Below are 21,030 nucleotides of genomic sequence, written 5' to 3'. Positions count from 1 at the left end.
GTCTTGGATTACTATCTTGATCAGAGTAGTTAAATTTTTCACAATTGGTCATTGTTTCAGTATTACTTTACTATATACACTGTTTTCCTGGTTCTGTTCACTTTGCATCAGTTCATTTAAGCCTTTCCAGGTTTTTTGAAATCATCCTGCTTGTCATTTCTTAGAGCACAGTAGTAATACCATAGCAATCATATAATACAATTAGTTCAATCATTTCCTAATTAATGAGTATCCCCTCAATTTCCAATTCTTTGCCATCACAGAAAGAATTGATATAAATATTTTTGTACAAATACGTCCTTTCCCCTTTTCTTTGATGTTTTTGGAATACAGATCTAGTTAGTGGTATTATTGAATGAAAAGGTATGCATAGTTTAGTAGTACTTTGGATATACTTCCAAATTGCTCTACAAAATGATTGAATCAATCCATAACTCCACCATCAGTACACATCAGTGTTTCTACTTTTCCACATCCCCTCCAGCATTTATTCTTTTCATTTTCTGCCATATTAGCCAATCTGATAGATATGAGATAGCAGTACCTCAGAGCAGTTTTAATTTGCATTTCTCTAATTAGTAGTGATCTAGAGCATCTTTTGTGACTATTCATTGCTTTGATTTCTTCTTCTGAAAACTGTCTGTTCATATTCTTTAACCATTAATCAATTGGGGAATAGCTCTTATTTTTATAAATTTGTCTCCATTCCCTACATATTTGAAAAATGAGGCCTTTATCAGAGAAAATTGCTATAAATCTTCTCCTTCCCATGTCATCCTCAGCTTCCTGCTTTCCTTCTAATTTTGACTTCATTAATTTTATTTGTGCAAAAACTATTTAATTTCATATAATCAAAATTATTCTTCCCTCAGGCTTTATCTTTTTTTTATTATAAACTCTTATCTATAGATCTTAGAGGTAAACTTTTCCATGCTCCTCTAATTTGCTTAGATATCAATCCTTTTGTCTAAATCATGAACCAGTTTGACCTTATCTTGTTGATATGTGTGAGATGTTGGCTTATGACTAGTTTTTGCCAAATTCTTTAGTTTTCCCAGTGATTTTTTCAAAAATAAAAAATTAATTTTGTATTTCAATTTGCATCTCAAATTCTTTCCTCCAAAGCTCAGGTCTTTGTTTTCAATCAAACACTAGATTACTAAGGGCATTTAGTACTATGTATTATGTACCTAATCTATTCCACTGATCCAGTAGGTTTTTTTCATTTTTTCATATTTTAAGGCAGTGGAATTAAGTGACTTGCCCAAGGTCACACTGCTAGGTGATTATTAAGTGTCTGAGGCCAGATTTAAACTCAGGTCCACCTGACTCCAGGGCTGGTGCTCTATCTACTGTACCACCCAGCTGCCCCTGATCCAGCAGTTTTGATGATTATCACTTATAATTTAGAATCTGGTATTGCTAGGTCACCTTCCTTTACCCTTCCTCCCTACCCTGTTCTTTTGATATTCTTTACCTTTTGTTCTTCCAGATGACTTTAGTTATTATTTCTTCTAGCTCTATAAAGTAATTTAATCTGGTATGGTACTGAATAAGTAAATGTGATTTGATTAATTTAGGTGGAATAGAATCATCATTTTTACCATGTTACTCAACTTACTCTCGAGCAATGAATATTTCTCTAATTGTTTAGATCTGTCTTTATTTGTGTGAAAAGTGTTCTGAAATTATGTTCAAATAGTTCCTGGGTTTGTTTTGGCAGGAAGACTACTAAGTACTTTATATTGCCTGCATTTATTTTAAATGAAATTTCTATATCTCTGAAGACTCAAATGTGGTCTCAGATGTACACCAGTTGTATGACTCAGAGCAAGTCATTTAATCCTATTTGCCTCAGTTATTCATCTGTAAAATATGAAGAAAATGGAAAACACTCTAGTGCCTTTGCCAAGAAAACCTCCAAGTAGGGTCATGATGAGTCTGACAAGACTGAAAGAACTGAACAATATAGCTTAACTATCTCCCTATCACTGCAGTGGCAGCAGTCTTAGACAATTGTTCTTTTTATCTCTTTCCCCTGATTTGTCCTATCTATTTTAACTATTCAGATATCTGTTAGTACTAAATACAGACTATCTGATAAACTCAAATTGCCTCAATAGTAATTTAACTCTTCATAAAGGAGTGAAAACTCCAATGGGAAATTTTATTCTGAACCTGATTCTGAGGAATGCTTGGTGAAGTGAAGAAACCCTATTAAGAAAATCAGGATTCTTCAAGCTTAAAGCAAATAAAAACAATGTGGAATGTCTTAGGAGTGGGGATTTCAAAAAGTTCAAATATAGAAATGATACTATACCATTGCTTGAGATTCTAAAAAGGAAATAAACTTAAGAGGTATCTCAAGAACAAAATTCTAGGAACAATCCTAACTGATCCCTTGGTAGAGTTTCTTTCTTTCCTATATATTATATTCTAATCATTGATCTCATCCTATTCCCATCTTCTGATAGGAATTCATGATAAGTCTCTACCTCCTTAAAATTTTCTCTTCAAACAGAATAAATGAGGGTGGTGAGGAATAGGATGGAGGGAAATACAGTTAGCAATAGCAACTGTGGGAAAAAATATTGAAGCAACTTCTCTGATAGGTTTATGATAAAGAATGGGATTCATCCCAAAGTCAGTTGTTGGTATCTGAATGCAGATTAAAGCACACTTTTCCCCTCTCTCACTTTATTTTTCTCGAGATTTCCCTATCTTTGTGGGAGTGGGGGGGGAATTATATTTACTTTTACAACAAGACTATTACAGTAATGTGAAAAAAATTAATAAAAAAACAAAATAAAAAACTTTTTCTTCCTTCAAGGACCAACTCAGACATTGGCTCCTTCATAGTCTTCCCCTCTTCAAATTTTCATAGTCTTTTATCTCCATTTTCCCATTACACTCATATTTTACCTTATATCACATGTATAAATACAATTTCTTTTCTCTATTAAAATTACAAATTCTTTGAGGTCAGGAACTATTTTTATCTAGAGTGGGGAAGCACCTAGATTTATTGAATTTCGAGTCCTGCCCTTCTATCATCTGTCACCAGATAGACCACAGAATCTGACCCAAAGTAAGTAGGATCTTAATAAACATTTTAAATAAATATTATTAAAGGAAAAGGGGAAGACAGAGCTAAAGAGACTGATATGATTCAACTAGGAGCTCAATGTTGAATTGATACAAGATGTGCAAATGAAGGGGAAACTAAGGAACCAAAGAAAATTGATAAATTAATCCATGTAACCCTAGAAAATGTTCTGTAACTGAGTGTGGCAGAGATCCAGCCTTGGCTCTATTCTGTTCAACATTTTTAAAAATATATAACATAAGTTATAATAATAGGCTATAACGAATATATAATATTAACATGAGTGGGAAAATCCTCTAACAATAATGTCCAATATGGACTGAGGTTTTTGATAATGCTAAGTAAAACAAAAAAAGGCCCTTTCAAGCCATGCAGGTTTCTTTTAAAGTATGTTTCTTTATGGAAAGGAAAGGAAAGGAAAGAATTCCTGCTTGACATAGATGGAAAGCTTAGAACAGATAACTAAGAAAAAGGCAGATTACTCAACTTCTTTTTTAAAAAAGTCTGTTTTCTCAAGGCAAATGCTATTTATGATGGGAAAATAGAAAAAAAGTGATTAATGGAGAACAGTAAAACAACTGGGGAGATGATAAGAATGCACCTAGTAACCTTCAAGAAATTCAACAGACTCATATCAATTACATTTTAGGGTATTATAAGTAATTGTGATTGTTGAATCATCTTGATATTTTTGAAAAACCATGATGAAAGAAAGAAGCATGGTGTCACAATATTGGAAAGAGGTGAATACTCCTAATTCTTGAAAGGCAAAGAAAATCAATACTTTAGAATTCAGACTGAAAAGTCTGATTTCTATTCCTGGTAAAATACATTCTAGAATGGATTATGATAAAGGGACAATTTTTTTGAGTATTTAGAAAGAGAGAAATGATCATTGGGAGTCAGTACAGGTTTATTAAGTAAAATTATGCTTAAGTATCCTACTTTTCTTTAATAATATGTAGAGAGAGGTGTAAATATAAAAAATATACAACAAAATGTACAATGCCTTTAAGAAAACTAACAACATTTTGGGTGATCAGGTAAGGCCCTGTAAAGGAGATAGGTAGATAGGTAGATAGACCTAAGGTAGGTAGGACAGATTGTACAAAATTACAGAAGTGGGAGCTGGAATGTAATATAGACTGCATGTAATAGACCAGTTTGAGTCCAAGAGAGAGTAATATGAAATAAGACTACAAGGTTAGATTGGAGTCAATTGTGGTTCTTAAATGCTATTCTGAGGATTTTTTTTAGTTTATCCTGGAGGACATAGAGAACCACTGAGGATATGCAAGTAAGGAAAGATTAGAAGCAAAGAATATTAACAAAATATTAACAACCAGCATTTAAACAGTCTCTGAGAAGTATTTTGTTATTTCACTTGATCTTCACAACAACTCTTGGAGAGCAAAAAGAAGTTAAATGACTTGCCCAAGGTCACATGACTATGAAATGTCTGAGGTTAGATATGAACTCAGTTCTCCCTCTAATCACACTGTACCACCTAGCTGCCAACTAAAAACCAATTAAAAGGCTGCTCAAAATCTGGGCAAGAAGTTATGAGAGATTTAAACAATTGAACAAATGCCAATTACTCAATGATTAGGCCAAGTTAATATAATAAAAATGACAATTCTACCTAAATTAAATTACTTATTCAGTGTTGAACCAATCAAATTACCAAAAACTTATTTTACAAAGTTAGAAAAAATAGTACCAAAATTCATTTGAGAAACAAATGGTCGAGTATATCAAGGGAAGTCATTCATTCATTCATTCATTCATTCATTCATTTTTCAAGGGTTTTTGCAAGGCAATGGGATTAAGTGGCTTGCCCAAGGCCATAGAGCTAAGTAATTACTAAGTGTCTGAGGCCAGATTTGAACTCAGGTACTCCTGACTCCAAGGCAGGTGCTCTATCCACTGTGTTACTTAGCCGCCCCCAGAGAAGTAATTTAAAAAATGACAAAGAAGGTGGCCTAGCCATACCAGATCTAAAATTATATTATAAAACAGTAGTCATCAAAACTGTTTGGTACTGGCTAAGAAAGAAATAGATGATGGATTAGTGGAATAGACTATTGTAATGACTATAGTAATCTACAGTTTGATAAACTGACAGACTCCAGCTTCTGGCTAAGAAACCCACTAATTTGACAATAACTGCAGGGAAAACTGAAAATGTGAATGGCAGAAACTAGGCATAACTCACACCCTAAGATAAGGTCAAAATGGGTACAGGATTTAGACATAAAGGGTGATACCATAAGCTAATTAGGAGAACAAGGGATAGTTTATCTGTCGGATCTATAGAGAAGGAAGGAGTATATGACCAAAAAAGAGATAGAGAATATTATAAAATGCAAAATGGATAATTTTGATTTCATTAAACTAAAAAGGTTTTGCACAAATAAAATGAATGCAACTAAAATTAAAAGCAATGCAGAAAAATGGGAAATAAATTTTAGAGTTTGCATTTCTGATAAAGGACTCATTTCTGAAATATATGGAAAATTGAGTCAAATTTATAAGAATATAAGTTATTCCACAACTGATAAATGGTCAAGGAATAAGAACAATTTTGAGATGAAGAAATTAAAACTATCAATAGCCATTGAGTATTCTAGAATCTAGATCATTATTGATTAGAGAAATTCAAATTAAAACAACTCTGAGGTACTAACTCACATCTATCAGATTGGCCAATATGCCAAAAAAGGAAAATGATCAATGTTGTCAGAGATGTGGGAAACTGGGACACTAATGGATTGTTTATGGATTTGTGAACTGATTCAGTCTGAAACTACATCCAAAGGGCAGTGAAACTATACATGATCTTTATCCAGCAATGCCACTACTAGGTCTGTGTCCCAAAGAGATTGTAAAAAAAAAAAAAAAAAAAAAAAAGGAAAGATCCACATGGACAAAAAATATTTTTAGCAGCTCTTTTTTGTAGTGGCAAAGAACTGGAGATTGGGGGCATGTCCATCAATTGGGAAACAGCTGAACAAATTGTGGCATATGAATGTGATGGAGTACTATTTAAAGTCTAATCTCACTTCCATGCACAAGAATTTAGTGCTTTCCTCTTGCCTCTTGAATAAAATTAAATAAAAACTTTAAATGTTTGGCATTTAAAGCTGTTCACAAAATTTGCTCTATTCTACCTTTCCACACCATTTTCACACCTCTCCTTTATATATTATACTTTCCAGTTGAACTGACTTGCATGCTTTTCCCTGAACTTAGCATTTACTCTTCCTCCTCCACACCTTTAACACAGGGTTTTCTCCTGGAATTGAATTTATTCCCCTTCACTTTCATTTCTTAGAATTCTTGGCTTTCTTCATGGCCACATATCCATCTCTAGATTCTCTCTCGAGCTTAATTCTTAAATCACCAACTGCATATTAAGCATTTCAAAGATTTTGTTTGTACACTTCAAACTCAACATGTCCAAAACAGAATTCATCCTTTCTTCCTTCAAGCTATCATCCTTCCAAACTTGTATATTTATTTCTATATAGAAATGGCACGATCATCCTTCCCAGCCAGTTTTTCAACCTAAGAGATAGTATTTTTCTCCTTACTATCTTTCTTACCAAATATCCAATCACAATGACCAAACTTTATACCTTTATAACATCCCAGTTATTTCCTTTTTTTTCAAATCACAGTCCACTGCTCTAGCTCAGGATTTCATTATCTCTCACCTAGACTACTGAAATAATTTCCTAATTGGTTTTCCTGTTTCATATCTCCTACCTCTAACACATCTTCCATATAGCTTCAAAGTGATAACTTGGTAATAAGTTTTCCTTCCGTTTCCCTTGTCCCACTTTCTGGAGGCTAGTAATGTAAAAGAAGTTCAGTTAGACTTCTATGTGATGTCCCTTCAATAGCTGAAAATAGTTATTATGTCTGCCTTTCATATCATTCCTCTGCTCAATAAATTTAGTGACTATCTTTTAACCTCTAGATTATAACTTCTAGAATCAAATGCAAATTCATGCCATATTAGAATGGTTTGTGATTTCCTTTTCCAGCTCATTTTACAGATAAGGGAACTGAGGCAAACTAGGTTAAGTGACTTGTCCAGAGTCACACAGTTACTAAGTGTCTGAGGCCCAAATTGAACTCAGGAAGATGAGTCTCCCTGACGCCAGGTTTGGTACTCTACGTCCACCTAGCTGCTTACATCTAGAGTCCCCAATTTTTTCAAGTTTATATATAATACATGACTTTACTTCCACCCAAACCACCCCTCTGTGTTATTCCTACCAGGACATTGCATCTCTTGCTCACCTGACTTTGCACAGGCTGTCTCCTCTTCCTGGTTCGCATTCTCTTTACCTCTGCTTCTTAAAATCTCTAGTTTTCTTCAAAGTTCAGCTCAAATATTATCTCCCATAGAAAAATCTTTCCTTGTTTCCCCAGCTGCCAGTATCTCCTTTATATAATTATATACAGAAGACATACAAAATAAGTAAAGACTAATTTTGTTCATTTGACTTTTTGCTCATAGAAAATTTTGTATGTCTTTTGTATATAATTATATAAAACATATTTTTTCTTCTATAAATTATAAACTCAATGAGGGCCAGAATTGTTTTAATTTTTATTTTGTATCCCCAGCACGTGGTATACTATAATGTACCATACTAAAAGCTTACTAATTGATTGTTGGATTAGATGAGAATAGTTTAGATCATTTCATGTGACAAAGGTCTAGAGTTCTAATAAATATGTCCACAGTGTGATGTAGCATACAAAAAAGATAATATGAACTTGAATCATATCAGCAGAAGTACTGTGCCCAAAATGAAGGATATGATAATCTCACTCTATTTTGGCCGAGTCAGACCACATCTGGAATATTATGTCCAGTTCTGTACATCATATTTCAAAAAGGACACTGATAAAAGTTTGAGATTAAGAAGAACTGACTTAAGTAATTATTGATATTTTACTCAGAAAAAACTTAGGACAGACATAATAACTATTTTCAGCTATTGAAGGGACATTGCATAGAAATATAACTGAACTTATTTTACTAGACTACAGAAAGTGGGACAAGGGAAACTGAGGGAAAACTTATTACCAAATTATCAAACATAGAATAAAGCTACCATGAGGATTATAGGGTTTTATCTCACTGGAGTTTTAGATGACTATTAGTCTCGGATGATTTAGACTAGATTCATACTTTGGGTAAAGGCTGGGACTAGTTTACCTTTAAGACCCCTTCCAATTTTTCAATTTTCTTTTTATCTTATCAGCTAAATGTTTTAGGAGGAATAGGGAAAGCTGGAGAGTAATAAGTTCAGAAAATAAGATCTGAGAACTTGGCATGTATTAGATGATACTGAAAAGGCTTCCCAGAGGTTTAGACAGTATGAGTGAGAAATATAAAGGTAGTTAAAAGGATGGTATTGGAGAATGGCTGAACAATTGGGTTGAACAAATAATGGTCCATGAATATAATGAACTAACACTGTGCTATAAGAAATGATGAAGGGTATAGTTTTTAAGAAACCTAGAAAGACAATAAACTAATGCATAGTAAGGGAAGTAGAAACAGGAAAGTAATTTATTCATTAATAACAATTTTAAGAGACAAAAATCTGAAAGTCAGTAACTCTGATCAACATGATTCCAAAGGACCCATGATGAAACATGTTATCCATCTCTTGACAGAGATATGATGGACTCATAGTACAGATCAAGATATATGCTTTATGGATATGACCAATGTGAAAATTTGTATCACTTCATTTATATACATTTGTTATTTTTAAAAAAGGAAGGAAGAGTTCTGTTTTTGTTTATTGGGAAAAAACAAAAAAATAGAAAAATTATGCTAATTGGAAATAAAATAAACTATAGATGGTACTATATGGACTAGATATTTTGTAATACTAGTGGAATTTGATACATCAAAATCTCTAGTAACTTGGATTACAAATGTAAGATAATTACAAATTGCGTTCAGAATGGTACAGCAAACTTTTCTAAATTTTCTGAGCTTAGGCTACAGGAAACTTTTGAATTTTATGTAATACACCTAACTGAGGAATTTGAATTTTCCATTTTAAAAAAAAATCACAATGTTATGCAAATAAAATACTTACACCAAATGATTCACCGATTGAAACCAAGATTCTGTTAAGATAAAAATGAACAAATTAGCTTGAGAACATATATAAAATAACAGTTTAATATGAACACACTATTCTAAAGACTCAGTTTATTAAAATGAAGATTTTGCTATCTCCTAATCACTGAAAAGCTATTCTCATTAGGAATAAAAGCACAGAGGTGCCTTATTTTCTCCCATATTATAATGATACCTTGGATTTTTAATGCAGAATTACTCTGAGTTACAAATTTATAAGAACATTAATAATTATAGTAGTTAATTTATCTAATATTATAGATGAGGAAATAAACTTAAGAGTCTAAAAGACTTGCCCATGGTCACATGGCTAATAAGATTCTGAGGCAAAATTTGCACCCAGGTATTTTCCTAACTAAAAAGTCAACACTATCCACTATACAAAGTAGCTGACTTATGAAATCCTAAGCTTTCATAGTGGAAGAAAAGAATACTAAGAGCAAAAACTCAAATGAACAAATAGAATTTCTTCTAACAATCCATCTACATTTCTATCATAAAAAGACCAAGTCAAATGTAACTGTAGCTTTTTGCCGTAGGAGATATATATTTGGACCTTTTTAGCATGTATTATAACTATAACAAAAACTGATATATAGTGAGATATCTAGTACTTTATAATATCTTTCTCAAACCGTACATTTCAGTTTCATTAGTAAAATAATTTATGATCAGAATGAGAAACTTAAGACACAACATTCTCATGAGGTAAATTGTTAAAAGTATTGTGTTAAATTCTTAAGTTCCTTATAGATTTAAAATTCAATATATGTTATCACATTTTAATTCTTTTAAAATTGGTAACCTAGTAGAATATTGCACAGGCATTGGGTAGGGTCAATGTATTTCATTCAAATGAAAAAAATCTTTGTTATCAGGGAAAGCTCACTGGGGGAGTGTTGGGGGAGGGGGAGGGAATAACGCTCTTCCTCCCCACCAAAACATCCTTTAAATAGATACTTGATTTTAAAGAAAAAAAACTTGATACAATTATTAGTATAGAATGACTCATTAACATCATTTAAAATCATTTACATAGAACTAATCTGCATAAGGCTCTAATAAGTTAATCAATGAGACATCATATTTCCTGGCCCTTTAGGAAGATGATATGATGAAGTAAAAAGGGCACTGGACTAGATATCAGGAGTACCTAAGTTTTAATTCTAGGTTTTATGCTAATTAGTTTGGTGATCTTGACAAGATATTTCTCTGGCCTCTGTGGCTGAACAAAGTGATCTTTTTTTTTGATGAATATTTTATTTTTTAGGTTTTTTTTTTTTTGCAAGGCAAATGGGGTTAAGTGGCTTGCCCAAGGGCACACAGCTAGGCAATTATTAAGTGTCTTGAGACTGGATTTGAACCCAGGTAGTCTTGACTCCAGGGCCAGTGCTTTATCCACTGCGCCACCTAGCCGCTCCTTATTTTTTTTAATTATAAAGATTTTATTTATTTTGAGTTTTACAATTTTTCCCCCTAGTCTTACTTCCCTCCCCCCACCCCCCTACAGAAGGCAATTTGCCAATCTTTACATTGTTTCCATGGTATACACTGATCCAAAGTGAATGTGGTAAGAGAGAAATCATATCCTTAAGGAAGAAACATAAAGTATAAGAGATAGCAAGATCAGACAATAAGATATCAGTTTTTTTTCTAAATTAAAGGTAATAGTCCTTGGTCTCTGTTCAAACTCCACAGTTCTTTCTCTGGATACAGATGGCATTCTCCATTGTAGACAGCCCCAAATTGTCCCTGCTTGTTACACTGATGGAATGAGCAAGTCCATCGAGGTTGTGAACTAAGTGACCTTGAGAGTACTTTCTAACTCTAATCTTGTGATTTTTATGAACTTACAATATAAAGGAGGAAATATCAATGCTATTAGGAAGGCATCTAGCCAAATGAAAACTAAATAAAATATACATTGTACATAAAAAATATGAGTATAGACAGAAGAAAAGAGTAACATTATCATATTAAAATGCTCTAAGTGTTAAACATAAACAACAAATCCTTTTTTTGATGAATATTTATCATCATATTCTCTCTCTGCCTCTTGGAAATACACATGTGAATCAAATATGAACTTTCACAGATGAAATAACTAAAGGTTAAGTAACTTGCTTATAGTTAAACAATGTATGGGTATTTAGAGAATTTAGATATAGAAGGGACCTAGAGTCCAACCCTCTTGTTCTAGATTTGAAGGAAACTAAGATCAGAGAAGTAAAATTACTTTCTCAAAGTCATAAAGCCAGTAGGAAGCAGAACCATTATTCAAATCCAGGTTTTCTGACTCTTTATTTGGGGATTCTTCATCTATACCTCTTGGTAAATACTTTGAACTTTACCTATATTCTACCTAATCAGAGATAACTTTTTCTTTGTGTAATAAGGCTACTTGGCAAATGAGGGCTCAGTTCTTAAACATATACAGTATGTGCTTGGTAGCAGAAAATTAAAAAAACAACAAGGTATTAACAAATTTCTTCCTCTTGATCGTTTTCTTATCCATTAAGTATAATCTGATTGGCCAGGTACTATTAGCATGGTAGTATATTATAACTCTACTGGGTTAATCTTCCCACTTTGCACACAAGCACAACAAGTTTCAAATAGCCCATGATACGATGTAATAAGGCAAATGGAGCACATCAAAGCAAGGAAGCATTTGTGGTTGATGTGGATAATAGTATAATAATTCAGTGTTGTACCGCACCTTTCATCTGAGCATCTAAAAAAGCTTCAAAAACACAAGCTCACTGATGTACAACAACCTTTTGAAGTAGAGACCTGCCCAAGGGAATATAAGGAGACCATGGGAAAACCAGAAGTAACAGTTTCAAGTCTCAATTTGCAATCATCTGTTCTAACAAGTTTTTACCCTCATCCTTAATGGGGTATTGCTTTTCTACAATAGAAGAGTGGTCAAAGCTCACAAAAAATGTTCAAAAGACTCTACCTTCATTCAATAGATGAGTTCCAGTAAAAATAAAAGTGATTGATGCAAAGTCATGCAACCAAACTGAGAGTCTCAGCTCTGTCTAAAAAGAAGCAGAATGTAGAGGGATGGTGGTATTTGCAGGTTTATCCTTTAACATATGAAATGTTTTATTCATAAACCTAAAGACACCATTTAGGTGGATGGTAAAATTTAGATGAGAAGTTTTGGCTTTTTTTTAGAAATTTTTTAAACTTGGATCAAAATTATTTCAATATATTTTTCTTTGCCACTAGTTCAAAGAGAAAACAAACACTAACCTTGATCTTGGAGTCATTTTTGTAGGAGTTGGCAGGCCTTCTGAAAATTTGTATGGACTCTTCAAGGGTGATATATAAATATTCCCTCCAGGAACACGTAAAGGAGAACTAGAAAACTTATATGGACTCCGAGGAATATGAGGTATTGGTGATAATGTTGGGGGCTATAGAAGCAAAAATAAATAAAGGTTTTTTAAAAACATTTCTTAATTGGAAATTTTGACACAAACATACAACATATTCTCAACATACCCTAGTGGAAGCATATTGTAGAATATTTGTTTTTAGTTTCTGCATGAAGACCAAATTGTAGAAGACTATGATGGAATCATACTGCCCTTCTCTGATCAAAACACGTTTGAAAGTCTGTGGAGAAAAAAATTATGCTAAATGAACATTATCATTCATCTCAATATTTTCTTTTATCTTGATTCATACTTTTATTAAATTATATTGCAATGTGCTCCTCAACAGATTAAAAACTTCAATCCAAAAATATTTAAGCAGGTCTGACTATATTCAAATAATTCTTTGTGGAGATGCAAAGATAAAAATAATCCAATTCCTATTAGCAAGAGTTTTAATCTCATGGCTTTAAGAGTAGAGATGGAAAATAATTGAATACACACAAAGAAATATAATACAAAGCAAAATGTGAAAAAGGCAAAGAAAGAGGTCCAAATAAAAGTCCATAAAATTTTGAGCTGAGATCATGATCAGCTGTATGCATGAGAGAGAGAGAGAGAGAGAGAGAGAAAATGCTCTTAATTTACAGATGAGGACAGAAACCCAGGGAGGTTAAGTAATTTGCTCATACAGGTAGTAAATAGGATTGACCTTTCCATTGCTCTTACATAGGAGGTAAAGATTAGAGATAAGATGAATCCATAATTTCAAACTTGGGTAATTAGAAGGATGATGGTACCATAAAAAGAAATATAAAACTTAGACAGAGAGAAAGTGATTTCAGTTTTGGATGTACTGAATCAAAGATACCAATAGAACATCCAGTTGGAGATGTTCAGAAGTCAGGTGGAAATATGGAACTCAGATTTGGGGAAAAGATTAGGTATATAAATTTGACCACTGTGTACACAGAAGTTAGAATAGAGTTATAGCAGAGGATTAAGTAGATGAAGCCTTGTGGCTTTGTGGACAGAATGCTGGACCAAGAACCCTGAGACAGATAAAAGTGGTGGTATATTCCAGGTGAGTCAAACCACCAACTCCATTTTGAAAATTACTTTCCCTCAGATCCTAATGGAGGTGGCTCAGGTCTGTGAGCTCATAAGCCCTGCAAATAGCAGTGTTACCAAGAATAGCAGCCTGCTTCTAGCCTGGGCCCTACCTACAGTCACCATTAAGGAAAGTCACCATGTAGAGAATAGACTTACTATTGGAATCAATATTATCACCAACTATTTCCTGCCATTGATGGGTAAGCCCAAGAGTCCTGGGAATAGGAATACACCTCCATATTTCTAACTTTGCTCTCAGCCCAGCATCCCAGATATCATCCAGAAAGCAATCCCTATGGGAAAAAAGTGCAGACTTCCCCATCAACTGCCAAAAGTTGCTAAAGAAGAAGGTAATCAGGACCCTGAACCAAGAACCCTGGTAACAATAGAGTCCTCTACCCTCCCTTGCATACTGCCACCCAAAGAACCCTATTTACAGCCCAGTCCCTGTAGCTATCATCCAGGGAATCAACACTTGTGGAAATGCAATATGGCAACTGTTTCTGCAGCTGCTGGAGTCCCTGACAACTAAGCAGTCATAGTAACTGAAGACCAAGAAAAAAAATTTCTTGTTATCAAAGCCCTCAGCAATGTGAAATGGTTCAACATCAGAAATGAATATTGCTTTATCAAGGGAATAACACTGAAGAAGACACTTTACCATCTTTATTGCAGCACCTTAAGATGATGCCTTTTCATCTGACCTCAAACTAAAACCTCTCTGTGTCATTTTCCTTTATTAGAATCAGAACTTCTCCAGAGCAAGGTTGTATTTAAGACAAGTCTTGAAGGAAGCCAGAGAAAGTAAGAAGCAGCAGTTAGGAGGGAGAGCATTCCAGGTGTGGGGAACTGCCCATCTAAAAGAACAGATTAGAGAGCTGGAATGATAGGGGAGAAACAACCAGCAGGCCAGGGGAGCTAGATCAGAGAGTATACAGAAAGGATTAAACTAAAAGGAAGCTGGAAAAGTATGAAGGAATCAGCTTATGAAGTGCTAACTACCTGACTTCATAATCTGATCCTAGAACAAATCATTTATTTTTATCAACATTATATCTGGACAATTGTGGAGAACTTTTTCTTTGGTAGTACTCTTGTTCCAGTGTAGTTTTATTTGTTGAATTCTCAAGGATATATGGGGATTTATGGTATAGGGACCTATCATTTGTTAGTTTATTAAATATTTGGAATCTCCAAAGTAAGGTTATCATCACAAAGTAATGTCTTTCTACATATTCAGTAGATGCTAAAATGTTACAATCTGTAGCGATAGGTCACATAATTTCTTTCATTTTCCTGTACATTTGTGGCAACTGTTAAAAGCAGGGTAGCTTGGGAGGATAAAGTATTTTCACTGAAGTCAGGAAGAATTCAGTTTAAGCCTTTATTCATTCATATTAGTATATGTCATATACCAATAACTGTCATATACTAACTTTTCATGGTCTTGGTTTTCTCACCTCAAGTTTGCTATATTAACTATTTAGTAGACTGTAGTCTAACTATAGTAGTAGACTACAGACTAACTATTTAGTAGATAATAGTACCTTTTTTATGTCTGTGGCTTTTAAATTATTCTCCCTCCTCAACTGATCCTATATTTACTTATCTTTATACATGATATACAATGGAATGTAAGGTCCTTGATAGCATGGGCTGTTTCAATTTCTCACTATATCACTATAGCTTAGCATAACCTAGCAATGAATAATAATTATAATTATAATAATAATAATCACGATGATATAATTTAATTGAACTGAATTAAATTAAATTAAATTAATTCAGCTGCAGAAAGAAGATTAGAACTGGATATATAACTCTGTGAGTCACCTGAATAAAAGGGATAACCGAACTATGGAAATGGATGCAATTGCCAAGGAAGAAAGTTTATCTTGAGAAGAGGATTAAAAATGGAATGATGAGGAATGGGAGACAGAAAACACATTAGTCAAGGTGACCCAAGAAGGGAAAGTAGGATAATCCTTGACATGAAAGCTGAAAGATTATCAAGAAAGCTCAAGAGATCAATCAATAACTGGAAAAAGGAAAAGGAAGATATGATCTAGCAAAAGGCTAACACATCACAATTCTCAAATTTTCCTACGGATAAGCTATGGCTGTAGTAGTAAAAGTGAAGTACTCAACACATATTGGGCAACAAGCCAGAAGAGTCAGTCAACCATGCTGGTAGCAGAGGTGTGGCCTGGGGGAAGAAGCATTCACAGCCCAAAAGGTAGAACACAAGTATGAATATGGAGAGTTAAGAGTTATGTAAAAATCATCATGTCTAGTTCATACTTAAATTTCACTCTCCTAAATCCAAATGTAAACAAAATGTTTATTAAGCAAAGACAAGTGCTTAATGAGGTGACTAAATAAAAAAGATTTCCAATTTAGGAAATTTATATTTTCAAAATTAAAAAAATTTAAAGTGAATTCCATAAATCAATTCCATGAATTTATTTCCATAGGATATTTCTGATAAACATGATCATATCTATTTGAAATAAGAAAAATAAAAAAATTATGTATTTAAAAAATCAAATATCACCAATGAAACTATTTTCATATTTTAAGTACTCTAATGTACCTAGGAAAATTATATAATTATAGCAATACCAAACTTATTTGATTAGCAGGATGTTTTTAAAAAGTAGTGGAATTTTGGGCAGCTAGGTGGCACAGTGGATAGAGCACCGACCCTGGAGTCAGGAGTACCTGAGTTCAAATCCAGCCTCAGATACTTAATAACTACCTAGCTGTGTGGCTTTGGGCAAGCCACTTAACCCCATTTGCCTTGCAAAACTCTAAAAAAAAAAAGTAGTGGAATTTTTATAACAGATTTGCTTCAAGAATAAGTTTTTATTAATTACTGATAAGATTTCATTCATATAAACTTTTTTTAAAAATTTCATCCAGGAAGAAAAATAAACTGAACTATACTTATTACTTTTTGAAGCAAATTTTACTCTGTTAAATAAAATTTAATACCTGTTACTTAAGATGTTATAATTATCCTTTGTAACTTTTAAACCTTAATCTAGATTTTTAAATGTCAGTTTTTCCAGATCCAGCTTTATCAAATAATATAAAGTGTCATTTTATAGATTTATAAAAATAGTCTCAATGGGTTAAAAGTGTAAGAAATTTGGGAATGTTTGGCTAAAAATCAATTTATAATCAGAGATGTAAATTTTGATTTCATTTAGTAAAACTTTCTAGTAAAAGTTATAATATAGTGATTAAAATTATGTGGATTAAAGACTCATACGAATATAAATTACATACCTCCTGGATGGCATGGGTAAGGTCCTTGTATGCTGTAACAATGATTTTGAATTTAAGATCTATATTCTTCACTTTGCATATGCCATACATGGAACACATCATAATCTATTAATTAAATCAAAGTAAAAAGAATAAGAATTGTAATTTCATTTACAAAAAGTATCTGTTACACTTCCTACCTGGTTCAAATTGCTGGAAAGCTACATTCTTTCAGGATAATCAGCTTTAATAAACAGAATACAAAAGAGTTCAAAATATCACTATCATTGGTTTCATCTCAAAGCCTCTCTTTCTCAAAGCCTCTTTTGAAAACTTTATTCCAAATTTTCTCATAATAAAAACAAAGTTACATCCAACTCAATTATTAAAGGACAAATTATCAAGTTTGTAAAATAGATTTTGCCTTTAGTTCTCCTTAGTGTATTTAAAAAAAGAGGTTAAATTTATTTTAGACTATTTACTAGATGAAAGCTCTGGCTAAAATAAATAAATAAATAAAAGAGCCAAGTGGGGAAGACAATGAAACTACTGAGTTAAAATAAAGCTTAGCCATTATTATTTAAATTACCCATAGTTTCTTAATTAGGGGCTTCAGGGTTCTTTACTAATTATGAATCTTTCCCCCATCTAAGTGCCTATATTTTCTGCAATAACCTTTCACGCTAGCCAAGAAAATACATCCAAAGGGAATTCTAAACTGTTTTAAGCAATGGCAATATGAAGTGAATGAATCTCTTCAGCTTAAATATATATTTCACATACACTCAATATTGAAGACGGAATAATGTAACTACCTGAAAAAATAAAATAAAATTTCATTATAAAGCTGTATGCTACACCATCAACAGTGTGAGTCATATTATGCCCCTGTGTATAGAGTTTAGTTCATACTTGTACAATATAACCCCCTCCCAATAGCAACATACTATCACTGACATTTTAAAATAAAAACAATATCCAAACAATAATAAAAAGGTTAACTTTTGAACTCCATAGCTAATCTTTATTACTGAAGGCAAAATAAAAGTAACAAGTTCACAATTGAACACAGTTTGGTTTACTGCATTAACCTAATTTTTCCTTTGGTATCTAAAGTCTATATTTAGTACTTTATAAATAAATCTTTACTAGATGAAAAGAAAGTTAGGGAGGGATTTCTTTACCTGATCCAAATGCCTGTCCCTCATGAGTTCATACTCATTTTGCAGTGTGTGCTGGAAAAGGGTCCAAATGATGTGTTCCAGTTCTGGGTGATCTGACAGAAGTCGTGAACACAGTGTATTTAGCCGGAGGTAAGCCAACCGATACACTAGTGGTTAGAGGGAAAGAAAGGTAAATAGTTATTTTTAAATATTTATTAATTTTGACTTATTACTGATTTTCTTCCTTATCCTAAATTCTTAAAACCAGAATGCCATCCAATACTTATTATCCTTTTTAAAAACAAATTGTCCCATCCTTAACACAACAGCTTAGCCCACAGATAGAGCTTAGTAATGCTTGCTGAGTTAAGCATTCATTAAATTTCAAAAACAAATATATGCCATTTATCATTGGTGGGGGGGATGAACTAGGGAAGTGATGAGTGGGAGTCTAAGGAGGGCTAAAGAATATTGCAAAATCAAACAAATAAACCATAAGATGTGACAACTTCAAAAAAAGTTAGTAATTAATATCACAGGAAATGGCAATTCTTAATAAAGATAAACAGACTGAGTTTGCTTGCAAAAAAAAGAGTGTTAGGGGCCAGCTAGGGCCTCAGACACTTAATAATAACCTAGCTGTGTGATCTTGGGCAAGTCACTTAACCCCACTGCCTTGCAAAAATCAAAAAATAAGTGTTAGTGGTCAAAAATAAAGGGACTGCTTTATGTTTACTAATACCTATATTCAGTAAACATTTATTAAGTGCCTACTATGAGACAAGCAGGGGATCCAAAGAAAGGAAAAAGACAATATCTTCCCAGACTAATGGGAGAGATTATATATTATTAACTATGTCCAAATAAGACAATAAATTGGAGATAATCAATAGAAAGAAGGACCCAGAATTAAAGGGGAATTTTCTATGGAAGGGATCTTAGCTGGCCCAAGAAAGAAGCTAGAAAGTAGAGTTGAGGAGGGAGAGCATTCCAGACTGAGGGACAGTCGGTTAAAATACCTGGAATTAAGAGTAGCATCTTACTTAAGGAGCAATAAGGAGACCAATGTCAAAAATGTGTCTTAATATGAGTACTATAATAAATTTATTTAGTATATCTCTAACAGAGAAATATAAATAGAAATGAAGGTTTGAAAGAGGGGAACAATCAGGAGCAAAAGGAAAGAAGCACTTTTAAAAAAAATGAGTATCTTTGTTATTATTGTTGAAAACTAGAGGTCTTAAGTTTTGATAACTAATGTTAAAGATAAACAGCAAATTACCTAGAATCCAAATTATTCTTTTGGAAGGAGGCACCTAACATAGATGAAATTTTCTATTACTAATACGATGCTTTGTGTCTTATTTAAAGATTGAGTCCTTTTCTGAAGAATTACTTTTTGCTTTTTTTTGTGCACTCAGCAGAGTTGCTCTATAGCATGTACTATATATATATATATATATATATATATATATATATATATATATATATATATATATGTGACTGGTTGATTGATCTCATTTTTTTACTTCAATTTTTTTTAAAAAGCAAAAAAACCTATTTAAGGCTTCCACTTTTTCCCTGAAGAGCTTAAAGCATCGGGGCAGCTAAGTGGCACAGTGGATAGAGTACTGGCCCTGGAGTCAGGAGGACCTGAGTTCAAATCTGGCCTCAGACACTTAATAATTACTTAGCTGTGTGACCTTGGGCAAGTCACTTAACCCCACTGCCTTGCCAAAAAAAAAGAGCTTAAAGCATTGTACATAAGTAATCCATAATAAGTTAGCACACTGTTATACATCATGTAGATATTCCTTAAATTTGAAACTGTGATGATAATGGGAAATATTTGAACCTTTTTTGTAAAAGAGTGAAAGGGAGGTAGATTTCGGTGGCTTCTGAGTTTGAGAGGCTGATGTCTGCGGTTCTGCATTTGAAGTGGAATTTATTCGAGTTGCTGATCCTTTTTTCTTGGGAGATCTCACAGGAGAAAGATACCTAGACATATGCAAAAGAGAAACTGTTAACTCAAAATATAGTAATCAGGAAGAACATTTTAGCAGTGGTATACATATGAACACAGCCTCGATTTGCTCTATCATTTGCTAACAGTTTAAATGAATAGACATTTAAATATAAGCTCAAAAAGATAATAACAAAAGGAATACTAATCCAATCATGTTCCAATGTTACATTTTTTATCATGGTAAATGTTGAATTTTAGATATCAACTTTTTTTAAAGTTTTTTTTTTTTTGCAAGGCAATGGGGTTAAATGGCTTGCCCAAGGTCCACACAGACAGGTAATTATTAAGTGTCTGAGGCCAGATTTGAACTCAGATACTCCTGACTCCAGGGCCGGTGCTCTATCCACTGAGCCACCTAGCCGCCCCAGATATCAACTTCTTATAGAAAAACGGTTATATACATATTATATTCAACTTTTACCAATTCTCATGGGTAAGGACCAGGATGTAGCATGAGCTTAAAAGAAAAATCAATTATTGGTACCAATATAAATTGCTGTCTAATTTCTGATAATAGAATACCTTTTTTAAAAAAAAAGAAACACTAAAAATCAGAAAACTTAAATATGATAATGCTATGGTTCATAGATAAAAGAAATGAATGTGTATAAGCACACACTCCAGCTTAAATTGTATAGTAGGGGAAATTCTATGGAGGTAAAAGAAGGAATGTCAATAAGTAATATTAAGTAACATTACAATATTAATATTCTAATTTATTATATTTATACATATTTTATTTATTATAATGCTAATATTCCATAATGAATATTTCACAAATACATATT

The 21,030-nt window shown here is 33.0% G+C and overlaps 1 protein-coding gene across 2 annotated transcripts in view; it reads right to left on the bottom strand.

Annotated features, from left to right (window-relative positions):
* Positions 1–21,030, bottom strand: part of RB1 (RB transcriptional corepressor 1) — a 165,118-nt gene that overhangs the window by 8,002 nt on the left and 136,086 nt on the right. For both annotated transcript variants that reach the window (XM_074217121.1, XM_074217122.1), the window contains 6 exons: positions 20,072–20,214; positions 18,238–18,383; positions 17,075–17,179; positions 12,798–12,911; positions 12,546–12,709; positions 9,241–9,271 (listed from right to left, as the gene is read on the bottom strand). In XM_074217121.1, coding sequence (XP_074073222.1) covers positions 9,241–9,271; positions 12,546–12,709; positions 12,798–12,911; positions 17,075–17,179; positions 18,238–18,383; positions 20,072–20,214 — 703 coding nt within the window. The remainder of the gene's footprint in view (positions 1–9,240; positions 9,272–12,545; positions 12,710–12,797; positions 12,912–17,074; positions 17,180–18,237; positions 18,384–20,071; positions 20,215–21,030) is intronic.

The sequence above is a fragment of the Macrotis lagotis genome, chromosome 1 (genome assembly GCF_037893015.1).
Source record: "Macrotis lagotis isolate mMagLag1 chromosome 1, bilby.v1.9.chrom.fasta, whole genome shotgun sequence".
Taxonomy (NCBI): domain Eukaryota; kingdom Metazoa; phylum Chordata; class Mammalia; order Peramelemorphia; family Peramelidae; genus Macrotis; species Macrotis lagotis.
The sequence above is the reverse complement of the archived record's forward strand: the minus strand, read 5'-3'. Positions and strand labels throughout refer to the sequence as shown.